Below are 20,153 nucleotides of genomic sequence, written 5' to 3' on the forward strand. Positions count from 1 at the left end.
TTAATCATGCACCGTCACACAACTTTTGCTAGAAAAGTGATAATTTTTGTTTTGGTTTTTGCCTTTTTTTTTTTTTTTTTTAAAGTTACATTGAACATTTTATGTGGAACTGTGGTTCTAAATATTGGATTACCTGTAACCTCCCCTTCCCGGTTTATAGTAGTAAGTGTGCAGGACTTACAGGAATTGGTAATGAAAATCACTCTAAAGGATTTTCTTAGTATTTCTTAGTATTTCTTAAAGTCCTATCAGCTTTTTGATGAGATAACTCATGCTAAAATGTGTCTGCAGGTTTGGTGGATGGGGTTGTCCCTTCGTCTGAGGTCCGGCTGCCCAGCACAATACGGCCCCACTGGTTGGAACCAACCATTTGCTTCTGTGAAGAGGACGGCCTTAGTAGGACTGCGCTGGATGGTGTGGGAGGGGAGTCTCTGAACATGCTGACCGTTGCAGTCAAAATACAGTCAGATAAACTGGAGAATAACACAAAGGTTTGTGTTTTCAAATTTTCACTTTTGTGATTTATTTGGCTGTTGTTTTTTTTCTGGAAACGTTAAGTGTGGAATTACAAAGACCGTAGGTAAAGGAATCATGAATTCAGAGCTGCTTTCTTTCTTAAACTATAATATTGCATTAAATTCAGATTTTAGATGTTTTGTAATACTTAAGTGTTGACATACCTTACCAATTTTTTTTTTAACCATACCTCACTTTATTTCTTTAATGAATATACTTGTTGGTCAATTGGTCTTTTTCTCACTCAAACTTATTTTTGTTCAGTTGAGTTTTAATCAGGTGCCAAACCAGTCAGGAATAAACATAAAGAGTTGAAAGGATTTTGTTTGGCTCACTGTCAGTGTCATAAATGTGCAGGCTTTGTTTCCTTACTTGGAGCTGCACTCTGGCAATAAGGGTGATTCTTTTGGCTTTGACAGTAACATTCATTAGCATGGCTAAAAGATGAGCTGTTAGCTGGCTTAGTGGTGACAAATGGATTAGTGTAGTTACTTAGAGAAAGAATCTGCAGACTAGTACAGCAAATTTGTGGCTCAATGGACTCAGGTTTAAAGAGCATAATAAAGGACTATGAAGCTTGTACTTCTGGAGAATCTCTGCATGAATGAACAGGTTATCTCCCTAGTGTCACCGCCACAAAAATGGTCATAATTTCTAAATTCTACTGTTAAAATAAGTAATAGACTGGATTATCTGGGGTTTTTTGTTTTGGAAAGGATGTTGTCTTAAGTTTCCAAATCTGGCCCAGGCCTTTCTTTGTTTCTGTTCCAGGATCCTCCAACTGTCTGGAAATAAGACTTTCATATTCTAAATCTCAAATAATTAAATGTAATAATTATATGTATTTAATTTCTGCAACTTTCTTGTACAGGAATTTCTAGTTGCTGTTGGACTAAGAGGAGCTACCCTGCAGCACAGAGTCCTGCCTTCAGGTTTAACCTGGCACGAACAGGTCAGATTACTACTACAGCTTTCTCAACTCCATCTTCAATGTCAGTGTCATTGCTTTAATATTTGTTCTAAATATCAAGCTTACCTTAGTCAGAAATATTGGTGTTAGCCTTTGACTTATTGTCCTACTCTCTTCTTGTAGGTGTATTATTGTTTGTTTGTTTTTCCCTCTTCTCTCTTGGTAGCTCTGATAGACTACTGATCTGTTCTCAGATTTTAATTTGTGCATTCATTTGTTGCAGTTCATCTCATCAACCTAAATCTTTGCCAGGACAATCTGAGGAAGCTTAAAAAGTGTAGTTCATACAGGAAATCTCCATAGCCTAATGCTTATTATTTTCTTGCCTTTATCGAAGTAGTTAGATGACCCTTGACTTAAAGCAACCATTTGCAGCTTTGGTGAGGTTTCTTTATTTCAGCATTTCTCCCATTTGCTGACTTCATTCCTCAAGTTGCAGTTTCTCCCCCTCACTTTCCCATTTTATATTGATTGTGTTAACGTTAATGGAAAAGAAGACTTTGGGGAATTAGTAAGCAGCTGATTACATAAAGGTTTGTAATGTAAATCTCCTTCTTAAAAGGGTTATATTGATACGTATGGATTCAGAGGTAGAGCCTGGCAGGGAAGGCTGGAGAACCTAGACCTGGAAGCTGTGGGTGGAGGTGTACGAGTTAGGACATGCCATTAGCAGAGCAGCAGTGTAGTTGTGTGTATTTGCACGTTACACCACGCTGAATTACAGACCGTAAGCCCTGTAATTCAAGCTGTCCTGCTACAGTATATATGGTATGCATATTTTTACATGTGTTTTTATAGTGTGTCTGTATGGAGCTGTGCTATAGGAACCTGGTGCTTCAGGCTCAGATGTGTCACTCCTTTCTTCTCTGTGTGATGCTTTTATGTCTTCTTGTAGCCTACTTTACATATTGTATTGCTGCTGTGAGTGGCTTTTCTCTCTGTGTTGAGAGTCTTGCCTGAAATGGGTTTGAGTAGCTTTTTTTTGAGGAGGAGGTGGAAGTATTAGTCCAAGTTTAGGTAGAGAGGATTGAAGCGACTAACAGGGTTGGTGTGTACTATGCTTGGAAAAAACACTTGAAGATAAACTTTTATCTTTTGTACTGTAACTGAGTTGAGAGAGGTTTAGTGATTCTCTAATTAAATCCTTGCTCCCCTTTATTTTCTCTTTATACAAAATAAGCTGCTAATAGACAAAGAAAATATTCCTAACGCTACCGTAACAGCAACAAAGAACAGTGAATTAGAGTTTGTTTGTAAAATGCTGTAGAAATAGTTTGAGAGGAATTGGATAACCAGCCACTCTAGGGTTCTGTGGTCAGGTTCTTTTCATATTTTTCTAATAGGCTGTTTGACTCTCGTATTTTTTTGCCCTGCTTACATTCAGTGCTTTCCTGTATTGAGATAGTTTGGAACGCCTTTGAATATCTACCACCTAAGCATTTTGATGCTAAGGTCTTTCTTTTTTTATATAATTTATGATTGTTTCTTAACACATATTGAAGGGTTATAATAATATGTTTGTGACTTTTAGATTTTATATTTCCTGAATATTTCTGATGAGCCTGTCTTGGGATATAATCCTCCAGCTACAGTTACAACCTTTCATGTCCATCTGTGGAGTTGTGCTCTTGATTACAGGTAAATAAAATCTGAGCATGTATCACTTGATACTGCAACAATGTATTTATTCTTTAGGAATGCTTTTAGGAATGCTCCAACATATTATAAATAATATTTATCTAGGTTTGTTTGGAAAAAATACTTAACATAAATTGCTTACAGTTTAAGGTATTTAAAGTAGGATAAGCACTATTCAAGGGCTGAGGAATTCTAGGTAGGAATGTTCTAAGACTTTTTTGTGATTCTGAAATATGCACAAAATACTCATATACTTTTTTTTTTTTTTTTTTTTTTTTTTCTCCCTCCCCTTGTTGTTAGGCCTTTGTATTTGCCAGTCAGGTCTCTACTTACAGTTGAAACTTTCAGCATTTCCAGCAGTGTTGCAGTAGATAAATCCTCTTCTACTCTGAGGTACAATTTTGTGTGTTTGTGGATCATGGAAGCTCCTGTAAAACTTGTAATGCCTGTCTACTTTTTTAATTTAGAAAGAAAATACATAATCAAATTTGATTGACTCTCGGAAATGTACTTTGTTTATGTGCAATCCTTCTGTTTTATTAGGATAAATTACATAATATTATTGCTACTAAAAGCAAACCAAGTAATAACTATCAACTCTGAGGCCTTTAATACACTTGTAAGTTTTATTATTTTAGAGGATATCTGTATTATATTGAGATAGTATTTTAAATAAGGAAATATTTAATGTAATGTTTTCTTAAAACTTCAGTTAAATATTCATACTTGTTATAGTTGTAGCGATGTGAATCATTTCCCAAGTTGTTTCTATTGCTATGAAATTACAAATGGTCATGTGTACTGGAAACAAATGTCTCTGATATTTTATTTAAAGAAGAAAAAAATTTTTAGTCTGATGATTCTATATGTCAAAAACATTAATTTCTCAAGTAAGGATCAAATGGATATATTAAAATACAAGTAAAAATTACTTAGTTATTGTAGTTGAGATGGTTAGATCCATACTCTATAGTTATCTTATGGATTTGAGAATTATGGAAGGTCAAAATGAAGCGTTTTAATTTGTTTGAAATACATTTAAATAAAGAGCAAATAGTTATTTTTATGTTCCCAATAGATTTAAAATATATTGAATATATATTTACACACACATACTTATTTTTTCCCTAAATTTGTTAAATATTCTCAATATTGTCTGTTTTGCCTGGTAATTTGTGCAATGTTTCCTTTTTATGTTTTATTAATTTTTTTTTTGTGTTTCCCCTTAAGGATAATTTTAGATGAAGCTGCTTTGCATCTGTCTGACAAGTGCAATACTGTCACCGTGAACCTTCATAGAGGTAAGGATCTTTAAGATATAGCTGTGTTCTATTGTTGAATTTCTGATAGAGCCTAAAGAAACAAAATTCCCAGAATATTCAGTGTGTCTGTGTGTATATGTGTGTGTGTGTGTGTATCTATATATAAAGCTTATTAAGAAAAATAATAAATGGCAAGTTGAACATGTAAGTGTTGTAGTTTTGATGTGTAGATGAAACACCATGTCACAGAACAGAAACCACAGTCTCTAATGTTATCACTAGAGCAGCATATTGAGTAATTGGGTAAAAAAAAGTTCATTTTTGAAAATCTTTAGACAGACAAATCTGCACAGAAAAGACATCTCGTATAATGAATTCTAAATAGTTTAACTTGGAGAGTGTTATATGGCATGGAAAGGGAATACCGTTTTCAGAAAGATACCAACTATTTTTCTGTCATTCATACAGTAACAACTTTAGGACTAGGGAACTCGAACCAATATTTCATAGTTATATTGTAGAAATAATTAAACCCTGTGGTGACAAATATGTATGTTTCGCTTAGATAAGAGAGACTTAATGAAGGAGAGTGTAAAGATGTGCCAACATTGTTTAAATATGACAGAGGGGAAATAAATTACTCATGGCACTGAGTAGTTTGTACAGTGTGAAAGGGTCTAAGTGGCCTTTTGGCTGAAACGTTCCTAGGATGCTTAGTCATTTAGCTTCTTGCTTAGTCATTTAGCTTCTGTGTTGCTGTGTTTCTCTAACTCATATGGGTAGGATGAAGGTAAATGCTTTAAAGATTCCACTGTGCCCATGATGGCCATGAGAGGGACCGTGAATATTTCTGTTTTTATTCTGAGTAGCTGAACCTTGAACTTGAGTAGTTCTGATATAGAAAAAACATCAGAAATATGAAAAGTGTCAACCCCAAAGCGCCCCCCCCCCCCTTTTTTTCTTATTTTTTCTAATGGTTTCATGACCCCAAAAATAACGTTATCGTTATTTTGTTTTTTAAGTACTTATATTTCATTTTTTTAAATTACTCATTGACCTGCAGATTATGTCCGTGTTATGGATATGGGACTTCTGGAATTAACCATTACAACAGTAAAATCTGGTTTTGATGGAGAAAGAGTAAGTATCTGTAATCACAATTAAAATAAAATGTAAAATATTCATGACAGAATTATTATTTGAAAATGATTTTATTGTGCTTAGTGGCGAGGAGGGTTCAGTTCACATATACTTTTTTTTGAAGTCTCTTTTGACTAGTTTAATTTAACAGTATCTATGTATAAATTGTTATTTATATAGAACCTCGTTATTTTAAACATATTCCTGTTTTTCTATTGCTGCTCTCTAGACTAAACCACGTTTTGAGCTGCACTGTTCCAGTGATATTATCCATATTCGTACCTGCTCTGATTCATGTGCTGCACTAATGAATCTTATACAATATATTGCAAGTTATGGTGATTTACATCCACCTGCAAAGACGGAGATGAAATCTGGAGTCAGCAAGACAAAAATGAAGGTATAAATTGGCAAAGTATCATCAACTTAATTGCACATCTCTTAATAATATGTTTCAGCTTTGATGTCCAGATTCTATTTCCAAGTTATAATTGTTGTTAATTTGTGAACTGATTATGTGTAGTTTAAAAAAATAATTGAGAGTAAATTGTTCCCTTTTTTCTGACTTTGTCAGTACTTGGTATTTAAAATCTTTTGTGCTCTTTACCTGTTATACTTCATTCCTATATGAATGCTCTTTGAAGCATATGAATCTGCTCTTAATTAAGAATTTTGATGATCTAAATAAACTGAACCACAATGTTTTAAGCTTATTTATAGATCATATGGAGCATAGTTTCAGGTGAGTTTGTTACTTATAAAGTTAGGCTATTATTCCTTGCTCTTTAATGGTTATGAACCAAGCCATTCTAGCAGATTCATGTTCAACATAAGGCAGTTGTCTTTAAGATGTAAAACTATGTCTAATACCTATCATATAGGCAGATACCTTTAGCCAGCCGTCTTCCCAAGGCCCAATCCTTGCCGAATCAGAGCAGCAGATTTTACGGGATTTGATGAGTGATGCTATGGAGGAGGTTGAGCCGCGTCGGACTGCTTCCCCCACGAAGCCAGAGCCTAATGGTAAGGCTCCTCTGGAGACATAAGCGCTTTGAAAAAGCAGCACTTTAGTTAAATACTGTACGTGAGTATCTGATAATAAAGTTGATACTATAGATGGGAAAGAAAGCAGTAGAAAATTAGTAATTTAAAATTCTGGTCGGATATATATAACTAAGATGCTGAAAACAATAGGAGAGGATTTTTACTGTAGTTTCTGACAATAACCAAAATTTTCTAATCATAAGTCACCATCAAGGTGTAAATTGATAGAGCATATTGCAGTGTGGAAGAATTAAAGACCTCTGTTCTGTGTATGAAGACAATCCAGGAGGATGGAGCACTTTAAGTCACAGAAAGAATTTAGAGCTCCGAACCAGTCTTTTAATTAGCAGAAAGGAGGACACAATTGATTTCATCACAGGATTGTAGCTTCTGCATTATGTTTAAATATAAATGCAAAGTAAAATTAGAAACAAATTTTCTATTGTAAATAGCGATAATCTCTAGTTTTTGATGTATTGTCTCTTTGCAATGGTGGAAGATGTAGTATTGAATGTTATAGGTATTGTGGTCTTACTGCATGAATGAGGAACTTGGAAACAAAAAGCTGTTGCATACCTGTGGGATATTTTTTGTTAACTCATCTCTTCTAGTAGCAAGTTACAAATGTTGTAATTGCCTTCAGTCATACAGTGGATATAGTTTTGAAAACTGTACTTCATAGGAATTGATTCAGCATCAATAATAAACATATTCTCTTTATGATGTAGTTAAGTAAAATTTTTATTTAGGAATTCTGTTATTTTGTTTTTATTTTCATATTGTGTGAATTTTATTTTCACTATTTTTTTTTCCTCCCCTGCAGGAGTTTTGGACGACAGCTCCCAAACTCAAGAGCCATCTTGTTCAGATCTCTTCTTGTTTCCAGATGAAAGTGGAAATGTTTCACAAGAGTCAAGTCCCCCTTACTCTTCCTTCACTCATCACCTGTTAAGTGAGGCAATGGGAGATGCTCCTGCTGAAAGTGATGATTTCTGCATTCTCTTTGCACCCAAAGTTTCTGTAACTGTAAGAATCTTTTATAATTATTAAGATACCCATATAAAAACTGAATTAGATAAAAGCTTTTGCAAGATGTGCACAAGTTACACATCAATTTTTTCTTGATTACTTGGTGATATTTTTGGTAATGGGCAAAATAAGAGAAAAGTAGTCTTTCTATTTGGAAAGTATTTCAGGTAATGTTACCATTAAACATGAATACAGATATTTTAGAATATATACGTATTTTTCTCTCTTTGCATTATGTAATTATTATAAAAGTTTGCAAGCAGAAATGGTGTTTGCTTTGCACATATTTTAATCTTTCATTCATCTCTTATGTAGTCTAAGCTTTCATTTGTTTTATGAGCCTGAGCTCAGCCAAAGCTCAGAGAAAAGCTTATGTGTCACTTTACATCACTATATCTCAACTACATGAAAAGGTTTAGAGAGCTATAGGCAAACTCTACGAAAATAGCAAATATTCATGTTCTTTGTAGTATCTCTAGTTGCCTTCCTCTTAATAGACACAGGTAGGGCTGGATGCCTAATGAGAAGCCAATATTTGCCTGGTTATCTTTGAGCTTGTCTATTTCTAAAATGCTAATATGGTGGCTCTGTCTGTACCAGGTTGTTTTCCAATTCTTTTGCAGTTCAGATAATTTTTTTCAGCTTCTTTTTAGTTTCTAGTTTACTTACCTGTTCTCAGAATGATTCTTATAAGGTAATCTAAAGTTATGGTGTCTATGTTGTATTAATTTCAGAAGACAGTACAGAATAGTTTTGTTTTCTTTTCATGTTGAATTGCACATCTGAATAAAGATTTCAACTTCTCAGTATTATATGTGTTTTTTAACCACTAGGCAAAAGAGGAAGAACCAGTAGTAAGAGTAATGGTGGATGATGCAATTATCATAAAGGATAATCATTTCAGCCAACCTGTTAAAAAAGCAGATACAAGCAAAGCTCCCCTTCACTTTCCTGTTCCTTTGGTACGCTATGTTGTAAAGGAAATCTCTCTTATTTGGCATCTTTATGGTGGAAAAGATTTTGGAACTGCGCCACCAACTTCTCCAGCTAAAAGTTTCATGTAAGTGTTTTGATCAAATCCTGTAAGATATCTACTTTTCCCTTGGGTTTAAGATTGAATGGCGACATGAACTTCATTATTCTTCCTTCTGTCCGTCCCTCCCTCTCTGCCAGGAATGTTCCATTGAGTTTAGTTCTAGATACCATGGTATATTTTTCCATTTCCTAACCTGAAAGAACAGAAGTCGTTTTGGTGTCTTGGGTTTTTTTTGGTGTTTTTATCTTTTCACTGATATAATACTAAGTAAAATCCAGTGAAACAGGCATGCTTTTACAATTAGAATTACAAATGAGCTGACTTGAAATTTAAACTAGGAAAATGTACCTTTTTGTCTGTCTGTTTTCCCCCACAGTAGTCCCCATAGTTCTCCTTCTCATACTCCAACAAGGCATGGACGGAGTACAGCATGTGGGGGAAGAGGAAGAAACCCAGACTTCCTTATGGAAATTCAGTTAAGCAAGGTGAATAATAGAAAAGCCTTCAGCCTTGACTCTGTGAATAGTTTTTATATATCAGTTTGATATCAGTTTTCCCCTGGAATTGAGGAAGCTGTCTTTCATTAATATGTACATCTAAGCAATCATGGTGACATGGTGAATTTAGAATTGATTTTTTTTTTGGATTGTTGGGTTTTTTGCTTGACCATGTTTTGCAACTGCTCTTCCATTTTCTTGTAACTTTGGTTCTACTTGTAATTGATACATCTATCACGAAGTAAAAATGGTTTAGGAAAATAACTGGCTTGTATATTTGCTGAGACATCCAGCTGATAACTGGATATTAAGTAATACCCAATAATTTCACAACATCATCCCTTTTAAGGTTTCTGATAATAATATTTAGTTTCCTTTTGGGTATTACGCAGCTGTTGTTTTTTTAATCCCATGCTTAGATCTGACAACCAATCTTCATATTTAAAGGATTAGTAACAGAACCTTTTTAAAATACAAATTTCTTAATCACTTCTGCAAACATGAAAGGAATTACATAAAGTGTAAATGCCTTTTATATTCTGTGCATGCTTTTAGACCTTAAAATTTAGCCCATCAACAGTTAAAATTTGCCAGAAAAAAAATGATTCTTTAGATTTGTCTAGACAGAAATGATGCTATGATAAAAAGGGTAGAAGAGCTAAATATTCCATGGGAAAAATCCGTAGTAATGCAATTTCTTGAGATCTAAGTATCTGTCCAGAGGAGGTCACTGTTCTGTTTGCTGTGTGTGCTCTTAAACTGCTGCCAAGAATGCCATGGAAATTACTAAGAGAAGGAATGATGCGTAGCTAACTGGAAATGGTAGTTGCATCAAGAGATGAGGAAGACAGGAGAATTTAGAATGAAAGGATTAGGATTTCTATGAGCTAATGTACTGAAGAAAAAGGAAAGTAAAATTGCAAGCAGCAACATGAGAAGGCTATTTGGTAGAAAACAGAAATGTTACTTTCCTAAGAATATTAGGTGCAGGATTCAAGAATTGCTGGATTCCCTGGTGCAAGCTTCAATGTGATGCAAGGAAGAAAGAGCTGCAACTTATTGAGAGGAAAAAGCAGAGTAATGAATGAAAAGTAAAACCCACTCTTTATTTCACACTGACTTGTTCTAGCTTTAATTTTGACCAGTATGAGTATGCCCACAAAATGGGATTGATGCACAAAAATATGATTGGTTTTATTATTATTCCTGTAAACTTAAGTCCATATATGTGTGTGTGTGTCTGTGTGTGTATATATGTATTTAGTAGTAGTGTCTTACTAAAGCTTGTTTATCACTAAAGCTGATCACACTGTTTTTCTTCTCTTTAACAAAGGTGAAATTCCAGCATGAGGTGTATCCCTCAAGTGGGCCACCAAGTGAATCCAGTCTATTGGAGCAGCCAGTGTCACGTCAGGTTTTTATTGTTCAAGACCTGGAGATCAGAGATCGCTTGGCTACATCACAAATGAATAAATTTCTCTATCTCTACTGTAGTAATGAGATGCCCAGAAAAGCACATTCAAACATGGTACAGTTATGAAATATGTTAATTTAATAATATCTACTGTGGTTGAACATTATAACTGAGTAACTGAGAGTTGTATACATTTCTTGATCTTGCAGATGAAGGAATATGAGGTCATGGAATACTGATGTGATATTACTCATTGCTAGCTAGTTATTTTCTGGACTTCTAGTAAATATTAAAATTATTTAAAAAGGCAGTTTGAAAATTGGTATGTCAGGTATTAATGTTTGTGATATTCTGTCAAGTTAGAAAAAAAGTATATGTACGGGAATACTTTGCTAGCATTCTGGTTTTGGTTTGGAACACATCTGTTTGTATGTGTATGCATAAACTTTTCAATAGGAATGTAGTCCTGAAGTACAGGAATGTCATAGTGGCTCTATTAAAAAAAAAAAAAGTTATTTTGCTTTTTAGAGTTTTCTTATTTCTATGAACTTTTTATAATTTCCATAAAAATTACTTCAGTTCAACACTAGCTTTGTAATTGGCACTTGGGATTCTATTAGCAGGACAGGGGGTTTGCAATAAATGTTTGTCCTAGGTAGTGGTCTGAGATTAATAGTTGAGAATGTTGCCACTTTTTATTTAATTTGCCAATGTTCTTCAGTTAACAGTTAAAGTCCTGCATGTTCGGCCAGAGTCTGGCAGATCCCCACAGGAATGTTGTTTACGTGTTTCACTGATGCCACTTCGCCTCAACATTGACCAGGTTAGTTATGCCAATACAAAACAAAATGTCATTTTTTTAATCTTTTTTCTTTTTAAGGCTTGATTTATGATTAACAGCTTTGGAGCTCTGTTTGCTTATCTGTCTTTAAATAAATGAAGTAAAACAGTTTGTATATTCATATTTAAAGTGCAATTATTATTCTCTGTAGACACATTTCTTGTTTCATTTGTTTTCTGCCAAAAGATGCTTTTTTCAAAAGCAGAATCAGGAGTGTTATGCCTACTGCCCGTTTCCTACAACACATATTGGATACCAACTTTTCACTGTGCTGCCATGTGTTTCTCTGTATGCTCTGCAGTAATTTTGTGTAGCACAGTAGCCTGGAAATAATGACACCTTGTGACAAAATACATTCCCTCTTCCTAACTTTTGTAAATGCTTTGAATGTGGAACCATAAAAAAGAAGTAGCTTTTGCAACTGCTGCAAAATCAACCACCCTTTTCTTGTAAGTGCAGGGCTGCATGCACTTCTGTTACAATTTCTTGTTATTACTTCTTACGCCGTCTGCTTATCAGATGGAACCTAAAAAGGAAAAAGAAGCCCAGACATCATAAGTCATGGGATGAATAAGGCAACAGTGTGATGTGTGATGCATCTATCAAAAAAGAAAATGGGATTGGGTAGACAAGACATTAAGTAGTGGCAGAGAAGTGTTAGTAACTGTTAGTGAAACATGGGTGAGATCTGGTCTGGAATGATTTGTCTGCATTGGCAGTATCAGTACAAATGAATATAAACTCACTTTGAATACCTTTTGGTTGGAAATTAGGAGTGAGTTTATAGCCATTAAAACACTGGGCCAAATAAGAGCAGAGATGATGGAAAACAAGCTGAAGTTTTAAAACAGCTCAGTGGCTTATGAATCAGGTCCTGTTTAGCAGGGAGCGATGACCAACAGGTTCTTTCTAGGTTCTCTTATGGATTCCTAAATGACCTTTGCATTTATTAGAGGATAAAAGAAGGGTCAAAATAAAGAAATACTTTTAGACTCATATCTGTATAGCAATACAAGAAATGGAATTACAGGTAATATTTTTAGAGAGTTGATGTTTCTTTAAGCTGATTATCTTATATTTTTGTCATTAGGATGCCTTGTTTTTTCTGAAGGATTTTTTCACTAGCCTGTCTACAGAAGTTGAACTTTTAGTGACTCCAGATCCTGAAGGTATGATGGAACAATAGGAAAGAGCTTCTTTCTCTTTTATGTGTGTGCATGTGTGTAAGAGCACATATCTGAATCCCTTGTGTGTTTATAAAAGCAGCTAGTGATTAGAGTTCAACATTAATGATCTGTTCATTAGAGCACAGACATTTTGAAAATATTTTGGGGTTTTGTATGTTATTGATACTGTCAATATCTTAAACACCTGGAATTCAGGTGCGCAATGTGGCATGCTTTTTTCACTAAAATAGTAGTTATCTCATAAGAAATTCTGAAAAACTTGCAGAATATAGGCATATAGTACTAGCTACTATAAGTAGATAGATCAAAAGCATTATTTGCAACCTTTCTGCATACAGGGATATGTTTGTCTAATTGCTTTAAGTGTAATGCCTGGGGAAGGAATATAGCTCAAGTGTGTAAATAGGCAGCACAATGTTTGTAATTTCTTAAAGCAGTATATTCATTCAGCTGCACTGTTTGATTTTTAAGCAAAGTATATTGAAAAGTGTACCTCTACTAATTGTGTCTGTGAATTTGTTAGCAGCTGTACTTTACCTACTTCTGTTGAGACAGCATCTTGAAATGGCTATGAAGTACTTAGAAATGCTCTTGCTAGAATAAAATGGATTATTTATGCTGATGCATAATTAGAACTGGAAAAATTTTTCTTGAACTTCAGAACATTTCATGCAGGCTTTTAAGTAAAAAGCAGTGGCTTTTTACCATAAACCTCAAATTAAGCTTCTTGTAATAATTTTAAAAGATAATTAAAATATTGTCATACTCGGAGACCTGGTAGTAATTCCTATTAGTTAGTATTAAAACTTAATAATACCAAGATAATTTTTGTAATTACTGTGAAAGATATCGGGCTATTTATTTTGTGTGTGTGTGTGTGTGTGTGTGTGTGTGTGTGTGTGTATATATATTTTTTTTCTTTTCTCAGTTAAGAAATCTGCTGCTACTGAAGTTACCTGCAATTTGCCCAGACATGTCAGCAGCCTTAAGGACCCAAGTCCAGTAATTTCCTTCTCATCACACAAGCAAACAAATGAAAATGGTAGCATTGATTCTGTGGATGTGATTAATGTAGATGATCACTATTTCTTACAAGAAATGACATCATACAGTGATCAGCCGGTATTTTTCAGGTAAAGTTTAAAGATTTTCAGAGAAGCACAACTCTTCTGCTGAATGCTTTAAGAAAGTGTCACAATAAGCCATTCAGAACTTGCAGACAAGATGCGTCTTTTATTACTGATTATGGAAAGCAAATACATCTTCCAGTGACATGAACAAGTAACTAATGAATTCATTATTTTTTGTGCATTAATGAGCACAAACAGATAAAATGAAATCAAGGCTCTCCTATCTACAGAATAAGTATGATGATTTACAAATAAATAAAAGGAGCAGTATTTGTACTATGGATCTGAAAGTCAAAATTAGATCTAATTTATAACCAGGAATGAAAGCATATCAACAAAAATGTTATCAAGGAAAGGTTATAAGATTAAAATATGTTCTGCATATAGTTCTGACCAAAAGTCTGATTGTAGAGATTGCATCTTGTTATGCAGAAGTTTTTTTGTTATCTATTCAGATGATTAGATATTATAACAAGAGACTTTTGTAAGCACAGCAAAAACAAACAGTGGAAGAATGATTGTGATTTTATTTAATCACATATATCACTAGCAGAATTTTTTTAAAGTTCCAGTTGTAGGGGTAAGTTTTCAGCCTTTGTGTTTAATTAAAAAAAAAAAGTGAATTCCTTTTTTTCTTTTTAAAAAAAGGAAGGTGTTCATCTACAAAAAAAAGTGCTACTTTTGCAGGACAGCTACACTTAAATGCTGACCTTGGTTTGAATTTAGTGAATCAAGAAAAACTCTATTTGTTGTTGTGTTTTTACACAGTTTCTCTAATTTATGTAAGCACTAGCAATAACTATCTAGGAGGAACTGTAGTTTCAGAAAAGGGTATGGGAGTTTAGGAAACCATTAATTTATTTTTGAAAGGATCTATTTATTTCCTGCTTATGTTCCTCACAATGAATTTATCTTGTATATTCCAGAGAATTTCGGTTTACATCAGAAGTTCCAATACGCCTAGACTACCATGGCAAACATGTCTCCATGGATCAGGTTTGTTTATAATGCTGATGCTGTGTAAGAAATAGACACATTTTTTTTCCCTTCGGTTGGGATATATTTTGTTCTCTACTCATTATTGATGAACCCATGGGAAACAAAGAGTATTTCTTTCTTTAAAATTCCAGTAAAGCTTAGTCTTGTTTCACTCTCAGTTTGAAACCCGGAATAGATCTTCCAGGTATAATGAATCTGTACTTGAAAGTCACATTCATCAACTCCATGGCTGGCTGGAAGTCCAGTCACACAGCTGTAATGTCTCAGAGGATGATACCACTGCCTGATGCTTTAATTAATGTGCTTTATTTTCTTTTGTCGTTTAATGCTAACACAAAGCATTTCTTTTGTTTCTGTTTTCTGCCCCTGCAGTCCAGCAATAAAGAGGTTTCAGAATTTGGTGTAGATTAAAAAAGAAAAAATCTGGATTTACTAACTAACAGTTAGTTACTAAATCTGGTTTGCAGAGCAGATATTGAATATTCTTTTTGCACAACAAAGTTCATAACCTCTTATAGCACAAGGGTATGAAAATACGGTTAAGTAGAGGTGGGAACTCCTTGAATTGGCATTGCTGTCAAAGAACTTGTAACATGAAATAGCAGCTACATCAGACTTCTGAAGAGCCTTTACCAAAAGATTCATCTGAGTAGCTGAATAAGCTACATATTGTCTTTTGCAAATTTTCAGGTAACATAATTCATAGGACTGTAATTAGTGTCACTTAGGAGGTTGAGATGGGATCATTTCAAATAAGAATGCATGAAGAAGGTTTAGATGATAATTTTTTTTCCAGGTACAGACTGCCCAGAGCATGTAAACTCTCCTGATAATGTAATATTTCATTTACAGGGAACATTAGCAGGGATTCTTATTGGACTTGCTCAATTAAACTGCTCAGAATTAAAGTTGAAAAAACTTTGCTACAGACATGGGTAAGTTTATCAAGTTGTAGAATAACATTAGTACTGCGGATTGGACCGGTCTATGGTGGATGTTGCAAGTAAAACGCAAAATCTCTCATTAGATGCACTTATAAAATTCAAGATGCTTTCTAATAATTTTTGTAACCAGTATTTCACTTTGACTAGGTCTATATTAGTTTATAGGCATAGTTCTTTGGGTGTGGAAAAAAATGGAATTAAGAAATGTCTGTGAATATATAGAGTTCAAGAAAATCATCTGTTTTCAGTATGTATATGTGCTAATTTTGGTGCTAAACTCTTCATTGTAGTTGTATGGTTGTTTCCTCTGAAGCTGTATGCCGTCATGCAGTCTTAAACTTTTCTTTTATGAGGCATGTAAACATGAAACAGTTGTATTAGCCAAGAGCAATCGAATATCACACTCAAACAGCTTCCCCTTTGTCTGAATGACTTTTTTTGATCTAAGTGAATAATTAATTCAGTGAATTCTTTTTTTATAAATATTAATCACTTTATTTCAGTTTATTAGGTGTGGATAAGTTGTTCTCTTATGCCATCGGTGAATGGATTAATGATATTAAAAAGAACCAGCTACCAGGAATTTTGGGAGGAGTAGGACCAATGCATTCACTAGTGCAGCTGGGTAAGTTAATTCTCATTCCTATAGAGATGTATGTAGCGCTGGTTTTTAAAAAGCTGACAGTGTCAGTTCATATTTTTACTCAAATTCAAAAGAACTTTCTAAATGGCATTCCATGTTCCTTTGCAGTCCAAGGCCTGAAGGACTTGGTGTGGTTGCCCATAGAGCAGTACCGAAAGGATGGTCGCATTGTGAGGGGCTTTCAAAGAGGGGCTGCTTCTTTTGGCACTTCCACTGCAATGGCAGCATTGGAGCTAACAAACAGAATGGTTCAAACTATACAGGTATGTAGTATATTGCCTCTAGAAATGGATATAAAATGAGAACTTTTAGTAGTAAAGTGATTTTTATTAAGATACATATTTATGATGTATTTTAATGCTACATTTAAGTTTGGAGCTCTGTATAAAGAATGCTATACAAATAGGAAAGCACAGAATCAGCAGAAATGAGGTGAGACTTGTGATATGATATGCAATGTCTGGAACACTGCATTTAAAATCTTGCCCAACATCCAGACTTTTAATTTTTTTCCCCCATTTAGTTATCGCTGCTTTGGCTAAAATATGTTTGTTTATCTTAAAGATATTTTTCTTGTGGCTTAAGATTAAAAAGCTCTGGAAAAAAACGTCACTGATATGAAGGAAGGGGAGTTCTTGGCTCATTTGTATTTTCCAGTATTTTCTGATAATATTGTCTTATCTGTTTTGAAAAGCAATAGTAAATTTGATAATACACTAGAAGTCTATAAAGCCTTACGGTTTTAATGCTAACATAATCTTGTTTTAAAGAGATTATAGCTTTATATTATTTAAAGCGAAATACCTAATTAAAATACAGTTTTACCACCTAATTTTGCAAACACTGTATGTGCTTAAGTTTGAACAAATATGGTCAGTGGTGGTATTCATGTGAGTGAAATTCTGTATTTGCTTATTGGTAAGACAAGCATGCTATTGTTTAAATGTTGTGGTTTTTGTCACTTTTTATTATTAGTATGAGCACTTACGAGGCAGGAGGAAGCCATCCAGACCTACAGCATCCATAATTTCTTTCATTATGGAACTTACTGTATAGCTACAGTTGTGCTCGTTCTGGAAGCTGTGTGCAAAGGCTCAAACCCATGTAAAACCAGTATTATTTGCAGAATAAACAATCCTTTTATTTCAATTACGTCACCCTATTCATAGTTTAGAAATACGATCTGATACTGTGGTAGAGCTGCTGTTATTTTGTATGTGCTGTCTATCTTCAGGCAGCTGCAGAGACCGCGTATGACATGGTGTCTCCAGGGCCAACTTTCATTGAATCCAAAAAGGTCAAACGATTCCCGCGACACCGTTTAGCTCATCAGCCAGTAGACCTGCGGGAAGGTGTGGCCAAAGCATATAGTGTAGTAAAAGAGGTGAGTGGAAATATCGTTGTTCTCTAATAAACTTAAGTCATATCTCCTAAGAAAGCAAATAAAATATCAAGCGTTAGCCTAAGCTAAGAATTTTTTAGTACCAAATGAAGATGGGTGTAATTTTTAATGACGACTGTCTTTATCAGTAACCTTAAAACAACCGAAAGCTTGCATGGAAAAATCCAAGAAGCAGAAATAAGCCAAGATGTTATGTAGGTAGGAATGAATAGGACTTTGATGTTTTTCAGTAGTAGCGTATGGTGCTACCACGTATCCAGAAGTTTAGCAGTATGTGAGTTTACTGTAATTGTGAGGTATTTGTTTGACTTTTTAGTTACTGCTATATTTTGAGGTTGTTAGAGCTTAAGTGTAATTCTAATGTAAAACAAGTGAAAGCTGTGTCTTTATCTTGAAAGTGTATTAAAAGAATGTTAACTTGTGTGTGTATTGTACATTCAGTATTTTTAGTTAGCTGCTTCTAGGGAGTTAGATCTCAGTGGGGGAGCCTTCAGTGAACTTCACTGAACTCGCAGCTTTTTCTCTTGCTCAGAAAGACTGCTGCCAGAAGTTACATGAAGTATTTTTTTTGTAAATTCATGAAAGTGTTATCCTAGTCTTCCCTAGGAGTACTGATTTAGATTTATCCAATTACACTTGTACATTTCGGATACAAATCACAGGTTATTACTGCAGAGCAGTTTAAGTCGTCATTTAAGGAGAGGTTGTTTTTGCTTTTTCTGTGTGACTAATTTCTGTTAATTTTTCAAAGGGGATTACGGACACAGCCCATACCATCTATGAAACTGCTGCTCGTGAGCATGAAAACAGAGGGGTAACTGGTGCCGTAGGAGGAGTCCTCCGCCAGATTCCACCAACTGTGGTGAAGCCTTTTATTGTTGCAACAGAGGCAACCTCAAATGTTTTAGGTGGAATGAGAAACCAGATCAGGCCAGATGTACGTCAAGAAGAGTCTCAGAAATGGCGCCTTGGGGAAGACTGACGTTATAGATGTGACTCAGCAGGCAGGTAGCAAGGCTGGAAGTGCAGAAGGTCATGTCCTGTTGGCAGCTTTTGATGGAGCTCACTTTGTTTTGTTATGCTCATCTCAGGAACAAACAAGGTTTTCAACTACTTAATAGCAAAACATCCAACCAAAAATATTTATGAAGTGAAAAGCAAATTGGTACTTGCTTCTGCTGTGTGTTACCAATACATTTGGTAGATAGTGCCAAACATAGCAAAGCATGCGCTGCCAACTCAGAGACATGCTTGCTCCGTTCCATTTACCATATTTTCATGGTAGAGTTAACATCTGAAGCAGTAGCCTGTATGGTGAAATTAAGTATAATTTAAAAGAGATTTTTTTCAGCATAGTTAAAAGAACTGCCTTTAATAAAGGGTTTTATAGGAGCTCTTCACTGACAAAACCAGAAAAGCTTTCATTTTGGACATGAGCTAGAGGACTATGTAATACAAAAGCAGATAATATGGTTTAGCGGTCATAAGCGTTGCTTTTAGTGTGGCATTTACAATGAGGGCAAGCTTGATAACCATGCGGAATTTAGATCCAGTGTTGAATCATCTATGAACAGAATTTGTTCCTAAATATCAAATTCCTGCTCCTGTGGGTCTCTGAAGAACCTGAATGTTGCAGAAATGTTCTGTTGTGTTGCACTTTAAAGGATATGGCCTGTATATTGTGCTTTTTTTATATTGTGAATAAAATGTAATGTGCATTATCCTTTATGTGGTTTAGAAGTTTACACAAATTACTGAAAGAAGCATCATTTGATGAAGATTTTACAAAAGGAAGAAAAAAATTCATTTAAATTGGTCATTAGATGTAAAAACACTTTTCAGTTACACTGATTACTATGCTGAAAACTACTGTTCCTCAGAAAATTACCAGTTACCTACTAATGTAGCCAAAATTTCTTTCTAAGAATGAGGAATTCTAAGTAAAGTAAAAAAAAATGTTTCATAATTTCATAGGTAGAAGTCTTATAAAGACTATATTTTAATAATCTGCTTTTATTTAAAGATCATCTTGTTGCAAAGTGTTGCTCATGCTGCTATCACAACATAAACTATTTGTGATTTAAATTTTGTACTGTCAGACCATGAGTATTTGGGGTCACTTTAATTTGGGATGGAGATGGATGAGAGGATGTAAAAAGAAAAAGAAAAAAAAAAAAAACCTCCTCAAAACAAAGCTGATACTGACACGATTTTCAGTGAACTTTGTGACCAGGATCTCTTCAGAGCCTTATTAAGCAAATGACACTACACAGTTTATGGGCAATGAAATGTACTAGCTATACCAGGAGTTACTTTATTCTTAAACTTTATTTCTTTGTACCAGCAAAATCTGGAGGACAAAAATTAAGGGGCTGTTCTGTAGGGTTTTTTTTTTCCTATTTGTTTTGAATCAGAACACCTTAAAGAGTTTTGGTGACTGGCTGAAGCATCAGTTTGCACT

At 34.5% G+C, this 20,153-nt stretch overlaps 1 protein-coding gene across 1 annotated transcript in view; it reads left to right on the top strand.

Moving 5' to 3' along the window:
• Nucleotides 1–19,420, top strand: part of ATG2B (autophagy related 2B) — a 39,337-nt gene extending 19,917 nt beyond the window's left edge. Inside the window, exons 22-42 of the mRNA XM_088539700.1 lie at nt 292–491; nt 1,388–1,468; nt 3,018–3,124; nt 3,425–3,517; nt 4,355–4,425; nt 5,450–5,526; nt 5,756–5,926; nt 6,408–6,549; nt 7,394–7,596; nt 8,433–8,659; nt 9,012–9,120; nt 10,466–10,660; nt 11,268–11,369; nt 12,478–12,556; nt 13,503–13,707; nt 14,631–14,700; nt 15,556–15,638; nt 16,151–16,272; nt 16,399–16,553; nt 17,525–17,674; nt 18,444–19,420. Of these exons, the coding sequence (XP_088395826.1) occupies nt 292–491; nt 1,388–1,468; nt 3,018–3,124; nt 3,425–3,517; nt 4,355–4,425; nt 5,450–5,526; nt 5,756–5,926; nt 6,408–6,549; nt 7,394–7,596; nt 8,433–8,659; nt 9,012–9,120; nt 10,466–10,660; nt 11,268–11,369; nt 12,478–12,556; nt 13,503–13,707; nt 14,631–14,700; nt 15,556–15,638; nt 16,151–16,272; nt 16,399–16,553; nt 17,525–17,674; nt 18,444–18,674 (2,873 nt within the window). The 3' untranslated portion in view covers nt 18,675–19,420. The remainder of the gene's footprint in view (nt 1–291; nt 492–1,387; nt 1,469–3,017; nt 3,125–3,424; nt 3,518–4,354; nt 4,426–5,449; nt 5,527–5,755; nt 5,927–6,407; nt 6,550–7,393; nt 7,597–8,432; nt 8,660–9,011; nt 9,121–10,465; nt 10,661–11,267; nt 11,370–12,477; nt 12,557–13,502; nt 13,708–14,630; nt 14,701–15,555; nt 15,639–16,150; nt 16,273–16,398; nt 16,554–17,524; nt 17,675–18,443) is intronic.
• Nucleotides 19,421–20,153: the final 733 nt, after the last annotated feature.

Source organism: Tinamus guttatus, unplaced genomic scaffold, assembly GCF_059628265.1.
Source record: "Tinamus guttatus ecotype Peru unplaced genomic scaffold, ASM5962826v1 Tinamus_guttatus_pri_ptg000048l, whole genome shotgun sequence".
Classification (NCBI taxonomy): Eukaryota; Metazoa; Chordata; class Aves; order Tinamiformes; family Tinamidae; genus Tinamus; species Tinamus guttatus.